Raw genomic sequence first — 20,458 nt, forward strand, 5'->3', positions numbered from 1 at the left:
CCATTGCATTGCTCACGCGGACGCACCGTAGAGAGACAAGGACCGATAATCACGTGTTCTCCTTGTTCCTCTACCGTGCCGGTATACGCGAGATGCCGCCTGAAAATGCTTTCTGGCCTTCCGTAGCAGAAGGCAGTAGCGTAGCAAGGCTAATAAGTACCTACTTTTTATAAATTTTATATATCCTTATGCACATATGTGCGTATATATATATATATATATATATATATATATATATATTATATAAGGGATATGTTGATTATTCTTGATTTCTTTTTGATTATTGATGCTATTGTATAATTTGCTCCAATAACTTATAACGTGAAAGAACGTACCGTTGAGTAATATATAATCAATGCAAGGATGTTCAGTATATCATCCAGTAAATTAGAGTTCAAATATATCAATATCAATTTTTTTATAATACAATATATATATATATATATATATATTGGAATATAGAAAAATGATAAAATATATTTCGGCGATTTAAAAATTTTTTAATATATTGAAAATATTTTTACTACATATATATAAGTGTAAAATAATTCAGAAAATAAATTTAATAAAAATCTACATACCAGCTGTGTGCATGTGTGCAATTGATTTATTGAAATTTATTTACGGAAGTATTTTGCATTTATATATTTATAGTGTGTGTAGTTGTAAAATGATTAAAATATTTTCAATATCAAATTTTTAAGTTTATCGCCTATATAAAAAATATATTTCTATGATTTTCTATATTCTTATATATTATAAAAAAATTGATATTGATATATTTGAACTCAAGTTTTTTACGTGATTAAATATTCTTGCATTGAGCCATCATACGTTACTCGTAAGTTCTTTCATATCTGTATATATATATATATATATATATATATATATATATATATATATATACACTTATATATATATTATATATATATAATATTTCATTTATTTATAAAATACATTTTTAATTCATATTCAACCTGAATGATATTTTCTATATGTTTATGCTATCCTCCGATCTATCCCTAACAAATTAGGAGGTGTAATTGCATTATTATCATCAATTATTATCTTATATTTTTTACCTCTAATTTCTATAAAATTTAATTCATTATCATTTTATCCTTTAAATCAATATTTATTTTGAATTTTCATTAATATTTTTATTCTATTATCATGAGCAGGAGCTCAACCTTTTATCATTATTAGACAAATTTTATCATTATGTTACTTTCTTTATTTTATCTTATTACCTTTCCTAATAAAAATTTGAGATTTAATTATTTTTAAATATATATTTTAAAATTTATTATTATAAATAAATTTAAAATATTAAAAATAATTATATTTAATATTTAAATTTTTTATAAATTACTATTAAATTAAGTTAATAATCTTGAATTTAAGTTTATGTTTTGAAAACATATTAAAGAAATTTTAATTTTCTATTAACTTTTAAACATTTAATTTTTTTTACTAAATTATTATTAATAATATAAATTTAAATCCAAAAATTAATAAAATATAAACCAAAATTATTGGTAAAATAATTTTCCAACATAAATATATTCATTTACCATATTGTATTCGAGGAAGTATTCCATGTATAAAAATTACTATTCTACATAAAATATTAATTAAAATAAAAGTTAAAATTATTGAATATTTTAATAAATTCCTAAATTTATAAATTCTAATTAATCTAAAAAAATAATTATTCCATATTCAGATAAAAAAATTAATGTAAACCCACCCCTAAAATATTCAATATTAAATCATCTGACTCACTTTCGATAAAATCTATAGGACTTCGATTTAATTCAGCTAAAATCCTAATAAACACTATAATAAACAAAGGATATAAAACTACTATATATCATAAATAAAATTGATAATTAATAAAATCAAAAAAAGAATATCTCTCTCTTATTAATATAATAACTAAAATAATTAAAATAAATCTTACTTCATATGATAATATTTGTGAAACTGATCGTATTGCTCCTATTATTGAATAAATCGAATTAGCTGATCATCCCATAAAAATTATAACATACCCTCTAATAGTTATAAAAACAATTATTAATAAAATAGAATAATTTAAAAAATAAATATTAGTAATGTAAGGAAATACTAATTATATTATTATTAAAACAAATCTAATTATAGGAGATAAATAAAAAAAATTATAATTAGATTTATATACATAAAATAATTCTTTATTAAGTAATTTAATAGCATCACTAAAAGATTGAAATAATCCTATAAATCCCACCTTATTAGGTTCTTTACGAATTTGTACATATCTTAAAATTTTTCGTTCCAATAAAGTTAAAAAAGCTACCCCAACTAATATAATTAATAACAAAATTAACAATCTTAATATATTTAACGCACTATAAAAATATAATCTTAAATTTTGACAAATTATTACTTGTATAACTTTTTTCTATTATACATCATTAAAATTCTAAATTTAATACACTTAAATTTTGCCAAAGTAATTTTATTTATTTATATATATTTGATCAATTAAATTTATTCATTAAAAAAAATATAATTTAAAAAAAAGTCCTTTTGTACAAAATTTTCTTAATTTTATTATAGATAGAAACCGATCTGGCTTACACCGATCTGAACTCAAATCATGTAAAATTTTATTAGTCGAACAGACTAAAATATTAAACTTCTTTATTTAATTTTTATTTTAATTCAACATCGAGGTCGCAATCATTTTTATTAATATGATCTTTCTAAAAATATTACGCTATTATCCCTAAGGTAATTAATTTTTATAATTATTATAAAAAAAAAAATTTTCTTAATTTAATAATCAATCCTTTATAAAAATTTCATTAATTAATGTTAAAATTATCTTTAAATTAAAGTTCATTTTATTTAATTATCCTCCCAATAAAATATAATCATTAAAATAAAATTTATTTCCTTAAATAAAAAAATTATATTAATTTAATAGGGTCTTCTCGTCCCATAATTTCTTTTAAGAATTTTAACTTAAAATTTAAATTTTAAATCTACAAATTAAAACAGCTTTAATCAATTCCTTCATTCCAGTTTTCATTTAAAAAACAATTGATTATGCTACCTTTGCACCGTCAATATACTGCGGCTATTTAAAAATCACTGAGCAGAAATAATTTTAAATTATTATCAAAAAACCATGTTTTTGTTAAACAAGTAAATTAATGAAAATTAATGTGTATATGCATTACAATATATTCAATACAATATTCTCTTAATTTGAACGAAAATTATAAATAACTTATGCGTAACATATATTTTTGGACTCCTAAATAAAAAATATATTATATTATTTGCAAAAAATAAGATGAAATATTTTTTATTCGAATAGTCTCAACTGCTCTTTTAGCTGAATGTTTAGAAGCAATGAAAAAAATCGAGGATCTACGAAAAATTTAAGTACATTTCTAAGATTTTTTTATATGATATAAAAAAAATATATGGTATATAAATTGATTTTTTAATTTTTTTATTAATTTTTAATTACACACACACACACACAAATAGATTCTTATTATTTAAAATAGTTTTTATTTTTGTTCTTTATTTACATATGCATACATATACAAAAAAATAAAAATAATATGATAGCCTTTTTGCTGACATTATCTCTCAATATTTGCATCCGTGTGCTCACGTATTAGTTTTTGTACCTACATGGACGCTACTACATATGCGATGTAAGAGAGACAAAGATGGAATGATGCTCTCTCCTTGTCAAGCAGTCAGCATGTTACCACAGAAATTTCCCCTGCTCCTTATGAATCTAGTGAGAATCTTATCGTCCAGATATTTCATAAAATAAGTGACATAACTTCGTAAATTTTTTTTTAATATATTCTTTATATAATAAAGCAGTCCTCTAAAAGGCCGGATTTTACATTTTTGCTCTTAAAAATTTATAATAAATAAAATACGGACTCGCGGCTAACCCAACCTTACCCGTTCCTAACTGTGCATTCCCCCAAGTTTATTAAAAATTTTTATTTTTATCTTTTTTTCATAAAATAGCTCTTTAGAGGACTACAAATGAGCTTACTGATTAAGAATATCCTAAATTTAATAAGATTCATTCAATATTTTTGCTAATATCTGGAAAATAAGAATCCGTAATTCCCGGCCGGCCGATAGGCGTCTCCACCATGTCGCCTGTCGACCCTTAAGTAATGATTTTTATTATATGTAATTAAATATAGAAGATGATCAAGAATATCACGTATGACAAATATAAAAATTATTATTATTCAGTATAAAAATGCTATTACATTAAGTACATTAATTATATTTTAAAAAAGGGTATAGGTTCGATGTTTATATAAAAAGATATAACACTTACGGTGTCATTATCTATTTTTTTCACACATTCTACATAATTTACAGTTTTTGAAATTATTCTTCTAGTTCGAAGAGTTGTAATTATTTCTTCTTGCTCGCTTGAACTAGAAGAAGATTCCAAAAATGTCTCCAAAATATTAAAGAGAGCCAAATCCGAATTGCTCATTATGTCGAATTTTCGTTCAAAAGAATGCCCTACTGCTTGCATGCATCCAGTGCACTGAACTGGCACCGTCAAAATATCTCGTGCCACTTAGTGCGCACTGAGTGCGCACTATGCGAGTGTTGTGCGTTCAAACGAACACGCAACACTAGCCAAGTGCGCATTGGCACTACCAATCGAACACGCGCCTGACATTCAGTGCAGCCAGTGCACCCCAATCGAAAACGCTATTAGATACGTCGGATAGTCGTCAATTTCAGAGAGAGGTTCTAGCGGTCCAGGGTACTTATTACGGTTCTTTGGGTGAGTTTGCTCACGAGGTAAAAATCACAAAAGTGAGAGATTCACTAGGTTGTCTACGCTTCTATTGGTCAAAATCTAGTGAATCTCTTATTTTTGTGATTTTTATCTTGTTAGCAAACTCACCCAAATAACCGTAATAGGTACCCTGAGCTTACTAATTCTGGTAAAGAGACAGCAGGAAAATTATATTCCTCGAAAGGTGGAAAATCTTGATAGGAATTCTTAGACGATTCTATTAATTCGTTGATTATATTATCAATCTCCTCAAGGGGGATTGGTGATAAAGGTTCTATTTTATGTTGAAAATTGTCAATTGATCCGGAACTTTGAGGTAGGTCAGGAGAGATTACCTCTTGAGACTCAGGTAATTGTTTATCTCCGGATAATCTCTCTTGAGAATTTGAGAAAGTAGTCGCGATTGATCTATATTTCCTAATTATTGAAGGGCGTGTACGCTTCTTCTTACGTACAAGGTTGCGTTTCCGGCTGTCCATTTACAAGGATATGTTCATCCTTATAATATTAATTAATTAGTTATTAGGAGATTATAAAATTAGATTGAGGATTAAAAAGGATTAGTTCTTACTTGATTTCGCACGGAGATGAAGATCTGCTCTGTTGTTCCTGGTGACTATGCCTAGGCTGTAGTTCTCCTGGGGACCTCGGTCTCAGGATGGAGTTGGAAGAACAGACGTGCACTGATTTTATATTAATTTTAATTCTTTATTCCTTTATTTATGAACAATTTCTAAGTCTGTGACTTATAATCGTACAATTTGGAGTTACGAATTTAAACTATCAGATGAGTTAACTACAATGGTAACTAACATAAGAATTCGCAGAAAAATCTAAGTACTAATTGACATGAAAACTAGATTAACCGTAATCGGCTAAGTGTAGAATTTAAAAACTAGTAATACGAAATGCTCTATTCTAGAAGTTGACACGAAGTGCCGCAGGACACAAAATCCGCAGTTTATATATACCCTTCGGAGGACCAGGCGTGCTTAGATTTTGACAGGTTTATGGATCCATAGGAATTCGGTTTGCGTTATCGAAGAGGGGGCAAAGAGGGGGCGAAGAGGGTGGTCCATTAGCGAAGATGGTTTGTTGGCGCAGTATAATTATAATTCTTAATAGTCAAATGGGAATCTTTACAATAGTTTCTGAATTGCTTATTTATAAACGTTAATATTTATCATTATAATTTGTACTAAAGGGTTAAATTGCGTGCCCTAGAAGCCATTACAAAATGTGGAGATTGTAATTCCTTAAGTATTCATTAAGATAATAATTGAGAGGTTTTATTGTTAAAAAGAACGTGCAACGTTATTCTGTAAAGGATTCAAGGGCTAGCTTTTGATAGTTTGAATTGTAGCTTATAATGATAAAGATAATATTTCGCTTCCTAAATCTTTGGTTCGGCGTAGGGTATTGGTTTCTTTCCTAAAGTTCAAGAATGCGGCAGAGGGGTCATACAGGGTCAAATTACAAGCTATCGTGTCGCCAAGTCAATCTCTACGAATACTTATGTCTAGTAGTACATTTATCGCTCTTTTGTTTGGTCTTTTTACGCATATTGATCAATCAATTATGGCATCCTTCATTTATAATATATGATGTTTATTAGTTAATTATGGCATACTTCATTTATAATGTATAATATTTATAGTTAATAAAAAGGTCTACAATTATTTATGGATCTATAATTTATTAATGCAATATTGAAAGGTTTACATATTCAAATGTATACTCGGATAATTCTTAGTCGCACTTACAGCCCCAGGGAGAAACAAGAAATCGGATCGACGTCGATTAGACGTAAATAACGTCTATAACTTTTTCAGTTCAAATTAGACGTCGACTAGACGTCGATATTATTTGCTAAAACAATCAGGCCAGACATCAATAAACATTTCATTTTAATCCATAATAAAATACTTTTCATGTAAAAAAACATATATTAAAATTTATATATAAAATATATATGTGATCCATATATATATATATATATATTTTTTTTTTGTGTTGTATAATTTCTCTTTGTGTGTGTAATATATTAATTAATTATAAAAATAAAGGTAAATTAATTATTATATATATATTATATATATATATTTACTAATTATGTATGAGGAAACTTTATATGAAAATATAACTTTAATTATTTAAATGATTGGTTCGATAACGCTTATTTTGATTTAACTGTCGTATAAAAGATAAGTTGCGAGTTGCGACACCGCCTTGCGACTAAATATAGTACCAACTTAACGCAACGAGTTAACGAACTCATTCTGTTATTGTTCCGTAATCGATGATCATTCGTTGAAGTTCGTTGAATGTTGAACTGTGCTTGTGATAATATTTGTTCTTCTGGAGGCCTATTCTGTAACTTTTAACAAATGCGTTATAACTGTAACGCATGCGTTAGTCGTCATATCGTCGACGAATTCATGGTTAACAAATGAATTATAGTTATAACGCATGCGTTAAAAGTTACAGAATAAGTCTGCTGGATCGATTGCTATTCTAATAAAGAAGTCATCACCAACAAAAATGAGTGAAAGTCCACCGGTAAGTGCTTCATAATTTATAATTTCTTAATAATCTACTTTTTACTTTTGTGCCTCAAGTCGTCTGTAGGTTATAATTGTTTCATAAATAAATTACAATTTTCATATAAATAGTTCATAATTTATATATATATTAATAAATTATTTTGATTTATTTAATTAAAAATATTGTATGCTCTTATATATACACTTTTCTTTAACTCACTCTTTAACTAACCTCAACATATACGGAATTATTAATAATAATATTGTCACTATTGCTTCTTTTTTGCTATTATTTATTTAAAGTTTATTATCAAAATTTATTACATAACATTATTGTGAATGCAGTATAAGCAATATATTTTAGTACTGATGTTGTTCTTGTATTATTTTTACATCTATCATAGGAAAGTAGGAATCGTCGTAGAAATACGAACAAGCAAATAATTAATGAATTAGTTAGGCAATGTAGGAATCAAAGAAAATTGGACGATTTAAGAAATCGAATTACTACTGTCTACAAGACAGAGGCTTCATCCGATGAAGAGGTTTCATCCGATGAAGAGGTTTCATCCAATGAAAAGGTTTCATCCGATGAAGAGAATAATGAAATGCTGCCCATTCCAGGGATTGAAGATATTTCTTTATTAGAAACAAATTCTGAAGTATCAACAGAATCTGATGCATCTATCGATCAACTTGAAAATGAAAATATGGATGATAACAATAATTATAATAATGACAATGACAGTGAATTACATTTTGAAGATGAGAATAATGACAGCGAAGGAAGTGTTGAAATTAATGATGCTAACAGATATAGTAACGATGAAGAAAATGATGATTTAATGATTGAATTTGAAAATGACGAACAGAGAGGACGCTATGTTTTAAAAACATTGAGGGAGTGGGCCCTTGAAGGAGGTGTGTTATCTATGAAGAAGTTAAATGATTTACTTCGTAGATTGAGAGTATTGTTTCCCATCTTACCTAAAAGCTACAAAACCTTACTCCAAACTTCTCGAGATTTAGATATTGATCGATTACCTGATGGATCTCAAATGTGGTACAAGAGTATAAGAACAAACCTTGACAACATGCTTCTTGATGAATATTTAAATATTTACAATTCTGTTATTATTGATATCAATATGGATGGCCTTCCATTGTCTAAAAGTTCTAAATTAAAAGTTTGGCCAATTTTAGGTTATTTAGTAAATACAGAAAATGAGCCTTTTATTATTGGTTTGTACTTTGGTGATCATGATCCTGTTGACATACATTTTTATCTGCACAAATTCGTAAATGAGCTCGAAGATTTATTGGAAAATGGATATATTCGGGATAATTGTACATATCCATTCATAATAAGAAATTATGTTCTTGATGCACCAGCTCGCTCATTGGTGAAACGCTGTGTTAGTCATGGAGGTTATGGAGCTTGTGAAAAATGCACATGTGTTGGTGAATATGTTGCGGATCGTATAGTTTATACAAATCTGAATGCTCCATTGCGAACTGATCATTCATTTATTATTCAAGAAGATCCACTTCATCATATATGCCGTTCTATTCTAAAGAGAGTAGATACAGGAATGGTGTCTCAATTTAGATTGGATTCATTTCATTTAGTTTGGCATGGAGTTTTCAAACGATTATGGATGGTATGGATGCAATGGAATGGGCCATGGAAACTTAACAAGTTCTCCAGAAAAAATATTTCTAACAATCTAAATTTTTTGAGGGATTTCTGTCCAAGTGATTTTTGCAGACTACCAAGATCAATTGATGACTGGAAAATGTACAAAGCTACAGAAGAGAGACGATTATGTCTTTATGATGGACTCCTAATATTTCGAAATAATTTGCAAGAAAATGTTTATAAAAACTATCTCTTACTTCAAGCTGCCCTGTATATTCTCTCTAGTCCTTTACATGTTAATGTATTGAATGACTTTGCTAATGAATTGCTTAGAGCATTTATTAAGCATTGTATAGAATTGTACGGGAAACGTTTTGTGGTATATAATGTTCATTCGCTTTCTCATTTAGCTCAAGAATGTGCAGAGCATGGTTCTCTGGAGAATTTTAGTTCTTTTATGTTTGAAAATCGCTTAAAATCAATCAAAAGTAGCCTAAAATCTGGATATAAACCACTGCAACAAGCTGTATTACGGGATTTAGAACGAGTCAGAGCAATAAAAATTAAATTAAAAGCTAAAGAGAAGATTATTCACCTTTCTCACAGACATGAGGATGCAGAAGAACAATTACCAGGAACACACTTTCGGTGTCTTTCTATTGATAGTATGGTATTACGGATTGATATAAAGAACTGTTGCTTCTGCACAACAGATGGAAATGTTTACATTTTAAGGAACATTGTAAAGCAAGAGAGAAGAGTGATGCTTGTTTGTAACAAGTTTCAGGATATAGGCGATTTTTATACATATCCTTTTCCATCCTCTCGATTAGGTATTGTGAGAGTTTCTCAAATAGATGACGAAAGGTTCATTGTGCCATTGCATGATGTTCATGCTAAATGTTGGTTAATGCCCTATTCCGATGATTGTTTTTTATGTGTTCCTCTTCTCCATACAATATTATTCCAATAATATTTGAGATTTTTTCTGTTAAGGTATGCAATATAAGTAGTAATCTTAGTATAGGTTTACAAATTTTTTCAAATGAAACCATTTGTCATTACGTGGAAAGTGTAATTTGTGACATGAAAAAGTGACAAGAAAAAAGTTTTTATATTTTATGCTTATTGTAATTTTATGTGTTTTGCAGTTTATGGTTGTGAAATTCTTATCTACTGATGATGAAGAAACTGATGATGAATGTTACGAGGTGGCTCTTTCAAAATGGCTTGAAGATTTAGATGAAAATAGGATTGGAAATATATTCTGGCCAGAAGATAAATCTATAGCAGGGACATTAGTTCGAACTCAAGCAAATGCGGAATCAAATTGGCCCACTTATACAGTGGAAGTTAAAAGATACTATGGTGAGCAATTTTCTCTTATATCTTCTTTTTTCTGCCTGTTTAAAAGTTATTAATAATATGGTTTGTTGCACTAGATACATATTTTCAAGCGCGAAAAGGATTAACAGGAATAATAGAGTATGCTTCAGCCTATGAGACTGATACTGGAAAAGAAATGGGAAGAGGAAAGAGGAAGAAAAAAGTAAAACCATTCACGTCTTCAGAGGAATCTGATAATGATCAGTGTGTAAAAGATCAATTGAAGAAAAAAAAGTGTAGCATTCCTTCACCACCAACAATCCATGTTCCTGGAACTTCTATCTCAACTGATAAGAATTCTGGTCATATTAAATACAAAAGACATATTATTGAAGATTCCTCAAGCATAAAAAAACTGAAAGTTGCAAAAGATTCAAGTGAATCTACAGGATCAGAAAATACTCGTGAACGATTGCTTGAAAAGATTATCAATGAAAGAAAAAAGGCTATGAAAAAAAATGAGAAAAATAATACTACATTATTTGCTGCACATTCACAAGTTTTACAACCATCATCAGGAAAGCAATCTACATCTAACACCTTTCTTTGTCAACGTAACATGAAGACTTCCTCTACATCAAAAATTGTGAAATCTCCAGAGAAGACTGCAGTCAATAAGCTCAGAGAATTGTTTGATAACACTAAGACAAAAACCAAAGAAAAGGTTAAAAAATCTAAACCCTCTACAGCTTCTGAAGTTTCCTTAAAAATTACACCAGGTCCTTCTAACAACTATTCTGAAAGATCTAATATGAGTCCTTCGACAGAGTCCGATATTTCAAGGAAATCAGATGATCCGCTTAGAAACCCACAGAAATCTCCTTCTTTGTTGAATTTGGAATTAGAAAGAGAACATAATCCGATAAATCCTTTGTCTCAATCACCATCAGTAAATGATGATACTTCACAAGATACTACACTACTCGCACAAGAAGAAAAGAGCAGCCCACTTTCTTCCAAAGAAAAATTAGAGCGACCTGTTCGTAATTTGACAAATGTTCTTATTGTTAGTGCAGGTATATTAGATTGTTTGCTCATACACATGTGTATATGTATGTGAATGTATATATATATCCCAGACAGCACAAAATGGTCGAAGAATGTTCAAAGAACATTTTGTGTTGTCTGGGTATATATATATATATGTAATGTGTATATGTATATTTTAATAATTTGTCATTTTATGTTTACATATATATTTTCAGATTTTGATCAACATTTTATAACATTGAAAAAGAACTTAGACGACATGAGCAGCAAGCTTGACGTCATTATTATGAACCAAGCGAACTTAAATAAATGTTTGATTCCGGAACAGGCTATCATTACTAGACCTTCAAATCTACCTCCTTTACCTTTAAATGATATGAAAAGTCTCGAAGAATTTGACAAATTTTTATCTAAAGATGTAAATCTGTCGGCAGCGGTAAGTAATATTTTATATGCTTATATAATCCAATATATTTTTATTACAATTTTTATTATAGTTATTATAATAATTCTTTAACATTATTTGTGCTATGCTTCTTATATTTTTAAATATATCATACAAGTATATTTTTATTTATTAACATGAGTGATAAATAAATAAATGTGTGTGTGTGTGTGTGTGTAACGTTGACAAAGAGAGGTGCTAATGATTTTTCCCGGTGTTTATATTTTTTACAGTGTTACTATTTGAAGAGTTTGCCGTTAGGTGATAATGAAAAAATTGTAGCATCAAGACTTATGACCAAATTGATGACTAATTCCTTAGCGAAACAATTCAACTTTGATGGTCATAATCCTCAAAAGGCTAAAGTTAATAAAAGGCCATTTAAGAAACTGAAACTATGGGAATTATTTCAAGGTATTTTATCTTCTTTTCAATATTTTGTTTTATCTTAAGTTTATTGTAGAAAAAATTCATAAATATTTCTTTTTTTTCTAGGAGTTATGCTATTAAAATTTCCTACCAGTGATTTGGAAGATGCCTTAAATGCAGTCAGAAATTGGCTACGAAACGCTGCTGGGCATAAGCAATGAAATGTGCAATTTCATTTTTTTTATTTTTAACAGAATCTAATGTATAAGAAAAGCAGAGGTAAAAAGTGCTCGCATACGAGAATATTGCGTTGTGATATCTTATTATTCTTAGACGACTCTTTACAAGGTCTTTTTCTCGATACAAATTAGCACGGGGGAGGTTTCCCATTAAAAGGGAAGAGGTCATTTAATATTTGTCATAAAATGCAATTAATTATTTTTTTTTCTTGAATGTGAAATATGATCTCTATTCATGTGCAATTTGCGAAGTCTTATGTCATTTTTATTTTGTTATTGTATTTTTGATATTGCTGCTTTATTTTGAATATTATTTGTCTTATTTTTTATTTATGTAACTGATAAGACATTGTCAGGTTTAAATTTGATTTGAATTATTACATATAAAAGTTTTTAGTTGAAGTATGTATATGTAGAATATATATGTACACTAATAAAGAATGTATATATATATACATATATAAAATATATATATTTATAATATATATATATCAAGACACGATAAGATGGCATATACTGGAGTTTTCAGTATGTCAACAAAGATTATCCTGTATTGAAATTGTCCAATACATATTAATAAAAAATAGATATAAGGTTAATAATACATATAAAATTATTTTCTAAAGTGTCTTTTCCATCCTTTCAGTTTCAATTATATAAATATATGTATAACAATCTAAATACCAAGATCCAAATAATTTTAGTGTTGGTTCTATTTTTTTCATTCATAAATTAAAAAGGTAATGTAAATTTTCTAAAGAAAATATATTTGCATGCATCCAATATTACAATTCAATGAATGTTTACTGAGCAATTTGTTTTGATTAGAATATTACATTATTCTATATTTTACAATAAAAATATACTTAGAATTAAAATAAAATGTTCACTGAATATATTACATAATATATTACGTACACCATTCAGTGAACATTTTATTTTAATTCTAAGTATATTTTTATTGTAAAATATAGAATAATGTAATATTCTAATCGAAACAAATTGCTCAGTAAACATTCATTGAATTGTAATATTGGATGCATGCAAATATATTTTCTTTAGAAAATTTACATTACCTTTTTAATTTACGAATGAAAAAAATAGAACCAACACTAAAATTATTTGGATCTTGGTATTTAGATTGTTATACATATATTTATATAATTGAAACTGAAAGGATGGAAAAGACACTTTAGAAAATAATTTTATATGTATTATTAACCTTATATCTATTTTTTATTAATATGTATTGGACAATTTCAATACAGGATAATCTTTGTTGACATACTGAAAACTCCAGTATATGCCATCTTATCGTGTCTTGATATATATATATTATAAATATATATATTTTATATATGTATATATATATACATTCTTTATTAGTGTACATATATATTCTACATATACATACTTCAACTAAAAACTTTTATATGTAATAATTCAAATCAAATTTAAACCTGACAATGTCTTATCAGTTACATAAATAAAAAATAAGACAAATAATATTCAAAATAAAGCAGCAATATCAAAAATACAATAACAAAATAAAAATGACATAAGACTTCGCAAATTGCACATGAATAGAGATCATATTTCACATTCAAGAAAAAAAAATAATTAATTGCATTTTATGACAAATATTAAATGACCTCTTCCCTTTTAATGGGAAACCTCCCCCGTGCTAATTTGTATCGAGAAAAAGACCTTGTAAAGAGTCGTCTAAGAATAATAAGATATCACAACGCAATATTCTCGTATGCGAGCACTTTTTACCTCTGCTTTTCTTATACATTAGATTCTGTTAAAAATAAAAAAAATGAAATTGCACATTTCATTGCTTATGCCCAGCAGCGTTTCGTAGCCAATTTCTGACTGCATTTAAGGCATCTTCCAAATCACTGGTAGGAAATTTTAATAGCATAACTCCTAGAAAAAAAAGAAATATTTATGAATTTTTTCTACAATAAACTTAAGATAAAACAAAATATTGAAAAGAAGATAAAATACCTTGAAATAATTCCCATAGTTTCAGTTTCTTAAATGGCCTTTTATTAACTTTAGCCTTTTGAGGATTATGACCATCAAAGTTGAATTGTTTCGCTAAGGAATTAGTCATCAATTTGGTCATAAGTCTTGATGCTACAATTTTTTCATTATCACCTAACGGCAAACTCTTCAAATAGTAACACTGTAAAAAATATAAACACCGGGAAAAATCATTAGCACCTCTCTTTGTCAACGTTACACACACACACACACACACATTTATTTATTTATCACTCATGTTAATAAATAAAAATATACTTGTATGATATATTTAAAAATATAAGAAGCATAGCACAAATAATGTTAAAGAATTATTATAATAACTATAATAAAAATTGTAATAAAAATATATTGGATTATATAAGCATATAAAATATTACTTACCGCTGCCGACAGATTTACATCTTTAGATAAAAATTTGTCAAATTCTTCGAGACTTTTCATATCATTTAAAGGTAAAGGAGGTAGATTTGAAGGTCTAGTAATGATAGCCTGTTCCGGAATCAAACATTTATTTAAGTTCGCTTGGTTCATAATAATGACGTCAAGCTTGCTGCTCATGTCGTCTAAGTTCTTTTTCAATGTTATAAAATGTTGATCAAAATCTGAAAATATATATGTAAACATAAAATGACAAATTATTAAAATATACATATACACATTACATATATATATATATACCCAGACAACACAAAATGTTCTTTGAACATTCTTCGACCATTTTGTGCTGTCTGGGATATATATATACATTCACATACATATACACATGTGTATGAGCAAACAATCTAATATACCTGCACTAACAATAAGAACATTTGTCAAATTACGAACAGGTCGCTCTAATTTTTCTTTGGAAGAAAGTGGGCTGCTCTTTTCTTCTTGTGCGAGTAGTGTAGTATCTTGTGAAGTATCATCATTTACTGATGGTGATTGAGACAAAGGATTTATCGGATTATGTTCTCTTTCTAATTCCAAATTCAACAAAGAAGGAGATTTCTGTGGGTTTCTAAGCGGATCATCTGATTTCCTTGAAATATCGGACTCTGTCGAAGGACTCATATTAGATCTTTCAGAATAGTTGTTAGAAGGACCTGGTGTAATTTTTAAGGAAACTTCAGAAGCTGTAGAGGGTTTAGATTTTTTAACCTTTTCTTTGGTTTTTGTCTTAGTGTTATCAAACAATTCTCTGAGCTTATTGACTGCAGTCTTCTCTGGAGATTTCACAATTTTTGATGTAGAGGAAGTCTTCATGTTACGTTGACAAAGAAAGGTGTTAGATGTAGATTGCTTTCCTGATGATGGTTGTAAAACTTGTGAATGTGCAGCAAATAATGTAGTATTATTTTTCTCATTTTTTTTCATAGCCTTTTTTCTTTCATTGATAATCTTTTCAAGCAATCGTTCACGAGTATTTTCTGATCCTGTAGATTCACTTGAATCTTTTGCAACTTTCAGTTTTTTTATGCTTGAGGAATCTTCAATAATATGTCTTTTGTATTTAATATGACCAGAATTCTTATCAGTTGAGATAGAAGTTCCAGGAACATGGATTGTTGGTGGTGAAGGAATGCTACACTTTTTTTTCTTCAATTGATCTTTTACACACTGATCATTATCAGATTCCTCTGAAGACGTGAATGGTTTTACTTTTTTCTTCCTCTTTCCTCTTCCCATTTCTTTTCCAGTATCAGTCTCATAGGCTGAAGCATACTCTATTATTCCTGTTAATCCTTTTCGCGCTTGAAAATATGTATCTAGTGCAACAAACCATATTATTAATAACTTTTAAACAGGCAGAAAAAAGAAGATATAAGAGAAAATTGCTCACCATAGTATCTTTTAACTTCCACTGTATAAGTGGGCCAATTTGATTCCGCATTTGCTTGAGTTCGAACTAATGTCCCTGCTATAGATTTATCTTCTGGCCAGAATATATTTCCAATCCTATTTTCATCTAAATCTTCAAGCCATTTTGAAAGAGCCACCTCGTAACATTCATCATCAGTTTCTTCATCATCAGTAGATAAGAATTTCACAACCATAAACTGCAAAACACATAAAATTACAATAAGCATAAAATATAAAAACTTTTTTCTTGTCACTTTTTCATGTCACAAATTACACTTTCCACGTAATGACAAATGGTTTCATTTGAAAAAATTTGTAAACCTATACTAAGATTACTACTTATATTGCATACCTTAACAGAAAAAATCTCAAATATTATTGGAATAATATTGTATGGAGAAGAGGAACACATAAAAAACAATCATCGGAATAGGGCATTAACCAACATTTAGCATGAACATCATGCAATGGCACAATGAACCTTTCGTCATCTATTTGAGAAACTCTCACAATACCTAATCGAGAGGATGGAAAAGGATATGTATAAAAATCGCCTATATCCTGAAACTTGTTACAAACAAGCATCACTCTTCTCTCTTGCTTTACAATGTTCCTTAAAATGTAAACATTTCCATCTGTTGTGCAGAAGCAACAGTTCTTTATATCAATCCGTAATACCATACTATCAATAGAAAGACACCGAAAGTGTGTTCCTGGTAATTGTTCTTCTGCATCCTCATGTCTGTGAGAAAGGTGAATAATCTTCTCTTTAGCTTTTAATTTAATTTTTATTGCTCTGACTCGTTCTAAATCCCGTAATACAGCTTGTTGCAGTGGTTTATATCCAGATTTTAGGCTACTTTTGATTGATTTTAAGCGATTTTCAAACATAAAAGAACTAAAATTCTCCAGAGAACCATGCTCTGCACATTCTTGAGCTAAATGAGAAAGCGAATGAACATTATATACCACAAAACGTTTCCCGTACAATTCTATACAATGCTTAATAAATGCTCTAAGCAATTCATTAGCAAAGTCATTCAATACATTAACATGTAAAGGACTAGAGAGAATATACAGGGCAGCTTGAAGTAAGAGATAGTTTTTATAAACATTTTCTTGCAAATTATTTCGAAATATTAGGAGTCCATCATAAAGACATAATCGTCTCTCTTCTGTAGCTTTGTACATTTTCCAGTCATCAATTGATCTTGGTAGTCTGCAAAAATCACTTGGACAGAAATCCCTCAAAAAATTTAGATTGTTAGAAATATTTTTTCTGGAGAACTTGTTAAGTTTCCATGGCCCATTCCATTGCATCCATACCATCCATAATCGTTTGAAAACTCCATGCCAAACTAAATGAAATGAATCCAATCTAAATTGAGACACCATTCCTGTATCTACTCTCTTTAGAATAGAACGGCATATATGATGAAGTGGATCTTCTTGAATAATAAATGAATGATCAGTTCGCAATGGAGCATTCAGATTTGTATAAACTATACGATCCGCAACATATTCACCAACACATGTGCATTTTTCACAAGCTCCATAACCTCCATGACTAACACAGCGTTTCACCAATGAGCGAGCTGGTGCATCAAGAACATAATTTCTTATTATGAATGGATATGTACAATTATCCCGAATATATCCATTTTCCAATAAATCTTCGAGCTCATTTACGAATTTGTGCAGATAAAAATGTATGTCAACAGGATCATGATCACCAAAGTACAAACCAATAATAAAAGGCTCATTTTCTGTATTTACTAAATAACCTAAAATTGGCCAAACTTTTAATTTAGAACTTTTAGACAATGGAAGGCCATCCATATTGATATCAATAATAACAGAATTGTAAATATTTAAATATTCATCAAGAAGCATGTTGTCAAGGTTTGTTCTTATACTCTTGTACCACATTTGAGATCCATCAGGTAATCGATCAATATCTAAATCTCGAGAAGTTTGGAGTAAGGTTTTGTAGCTTTTAGGTAAGATGGGAAACAATACTCTCAATCTACGAAGTAAATCATTTAACTTCTTCATAGATAACACACCTCCTTCAAGGGCCCACTCCCTCAATGTTTTTAAAACATAGCGTCCTCTCTGTTCGTCATTTTCAAATTCAATCATTAAATCATCATTTTCTTCATCGTTACTATATCTGTTAGCATCATTAATTTCAACACTTCCTTCGCTGTCATTATTCTCATCTTCAAAATGTAATTCACTGTCATTGTCATTATTATAATTATTGTTATCATCCATATTTTCATTTTCAAGTTGATCGATAGATGCATCAGATTCTGTTGATACTTCAGAATTTGTTTCTAATAAAGAAATATCTTCAATCCCTGGAATGGGCAGCATTTCATTATTCTCTTCATCGGATGAAACCTTTTCATTGGATGAAACCTCTTCATCGGATGAAACCTCTTCATCGGATGAAGCCTCTGTCTTGTAGACAGTAGTAATTCGATTTCTTAAATCGTCCAATTTTCTTTGATTCCTACATTGCCTAACTAATTCATTAATTATTTGCTTGTTCGTATTTCTACGACGATTCCTACTTTCCTATGATAGATGTAAAAATAATACAAGAACAACATCAGTACTAAAATATATTGCTTATACTGCATTCACAATAATGTTATGTAATAAATTTTGATAATAAACTTTAAATAAATAATAGCAAAAAAGAAGCAATAGTGACAATATTATTATTAATAATTCCGTATATGTTGAGGTTAGTTAAAGAGTGAGTTAAAGAAAAGTGTATATATAAGAGCATACAATATTTTTAATTAAATAAATCAAAATAATTTATTAATATATATATAAATTATGAACTATTTATATGAAAATTGTAATTTATTTATGAAACAATTATAACCTACAGACGACTTGAGGCACAAAAGTAAAAAGTAGATTATTAAGAAATTATAAATTATGAAGCACTTACCGGTGGACTTTCACTCATTTTTGTTGGTGATGACTTCTTTATTAGAATAGCAATCGATCCAGCAGACTTATTCTGTAACTTTTAACGCATGCGTTATAACTATAATTCATTTGTTAACCATGAATTCGTCGACGATATGACGACTAACGCATGCGTTACAGTTATAACGCATTTGTTAAAAGTTACAGAATAGGCCTCCAGAAGAACAAATATTATCACAAGCACAGTTCAACATTCAACGAACTTCAACGAATGATCATCGATTACGGAACAATAACAGAATGAGTTCGTTAACTCGTTGCGTTAAGTTGGTACTATATTTAGTCGCAAGGCGGTGTCGCAACTCGCAACTTATCTTTTATACGACAGTTAAATCAAAATAAGCGTTATCGAACCAATCATTTAAATAATTAAAGTTATATTTTCATATAAAGTTTCCTCATACATAATTAGTAAATATATATATATAATATATATATAATAATTAATTTACCTTTATTTTTATAATTAATTAATATATTACACACACAAAGAGAAATTATACAACACAAAAAAAAATATATATATATATATATATATGGATCACATATATATTTTATATATAAATTTTAATATATGTTTTTTTACATGAAAAGTATTTTATTATGGATTAAAATGAAATGTTTATTGATGTCTGGCCTGATTGTTTTAGCAAATAATATCGACGTCTAGTCGACGTCTAATTTGAACTGAAAAAGTTATAGACGTTATTTACGTCTAATCGACGTCGATCCGATTTCTTGTTTCTCCCTGGGATACTGCACTTATTGCCTGCGTTCGCAGCAGAGAAAGTAGAAGTGTCTGTTGTAAAATTATTGAATTTGAGTATTGTATGAGCTTAGGTTTAGTCAAAACTAAAAGCATACGCCAATTATACGCCATTATTAGATTCATCAATTTTACAACATTTGCAACGCTACTTTTTCTGCTGAATACAGCCGTTACATCAATTATTTAGATGTCTATTAGACATTTTATAGACGTTTATATTAACGTCTAGATGGTGTCGAAATTCAAAGATTTGTCCGTCTATATAGACGTCAAATTAGATCTTACTTAGACGCATATAAAAGACATCGATTCGA

At 28.6% G+C, this 20,458-nt stretch overlaps 2 protein-coding genes across 6 annotated transcripts; one reads left to right on the plus strand and one right to left on the minus strand.

Moving 5' to 3' along the window:
• The first annotated feature begins 7,107 nt into the window (after positions 1-7,107).
• On the plus strand, positions 7,108-13,068 carry LOC114946315 (uncharacterized). Of its 3 annotated transcripts, none has more exons than XM_029322770.2 (6): positions 7,131-7,414; positions 10,189-10,405; positions 10,480-11,439; positions 11,629-11,849; positions 12,092-12,272; positions 12,354-13,068. In XM_029322770.2, the coding sequence occupies exons 1-6, from the start codon at positions 7,397-7,399 to the stop codon at positions 12,446-12,448; spliced, it is 1,692 nt and encodes a 563-aa protein (XP_029178603.1). In that variant the 5' UTR covers positions 7,131-7,396; the 3' UTR covers positions 12,449-13,068. The 3 variants fall into 3 exon arrangements, with proteins under 3 accessions (XP_029178602.1, XP_029178603.1, XP_029178604.1); XM_029322771.2 differs by lacking the exon at positions 7,131-7,414 and adding an exon at positions 8,254-8,319; XM_029322769.2 differs by lacking the exons at positions 10,189-10,405; positions 10,480-11,439; positions 11,629-11,849; positions 12,092-12,272; positions 12,354-13,068 and adding an exon at positions 7,803-10,182 and having other exon boundaries at positions 7,108-7,414.
• A 612-nt stretch (positions 13,069-13,680) lies between these two features.
• Positions 13,681-19,644, minus strand: LOC114946317 (uncharacterized). 3 transcript variants are annotated; one of them, XM_029322773.2, is made up of 6 exons: positions 19,335-19,624; positions 16,344-16,560; positions 15,310-16,269; positions 14,900-15,120; positions 14,477-14,657; positions 13,681-14,395 (listed from the first exon to the last, which is right to left on the minus strand). In XM_029322773.2, exons 1-6 carry the CDS (start codon positions 19,350-19,352, stop codon positions 14,301-14,303), a joined length of 1,692 nt encoding a protein of 563 aa, XP_029178606.1. In that variant the 5' UTR covers positions 19,353-19,624; the 3' UTR covers positions 13,681-14,300. The 3 variants fall into 3 exon arrangements, with proteins under 3 accessions (XP_029178606.1, XP_029178607.1, XP_029178605.1); XM_029322774.2 differs by lacking the exon at positions 19,335-19,624 and adding an exon at positions 18,430-18,495; XM_029322772.2 differs by lacking the exons at positions 13,681-14,395; positions 14,477-14,657; positions 14,900-15,120; positions 15,310-16,269; positions 16,344-16,560 and adding an exon at positions 16,567-18,946 and having other exon boundaries at positions 19,335-19,644.
• Positions 19,645-20,458: the final 814 nt, after the last annotated feature.

Source organism: Nylanderia fulva, unplaced genomic scaffold, assembly GCF_048542155.1.
Source record: "Nylanderia fulva isolate GAGA-0341 unplaced genomic scaffold, ASM4854215v1 Scaffold198, whole genome shotgun sequence".
Taxonomy (NCBI): Eukaryota; Metazoa; Arthropoda; class Insecta; order Hymenoptera; family Formicidae; genus Nylanderia; species Nylanderia fulva.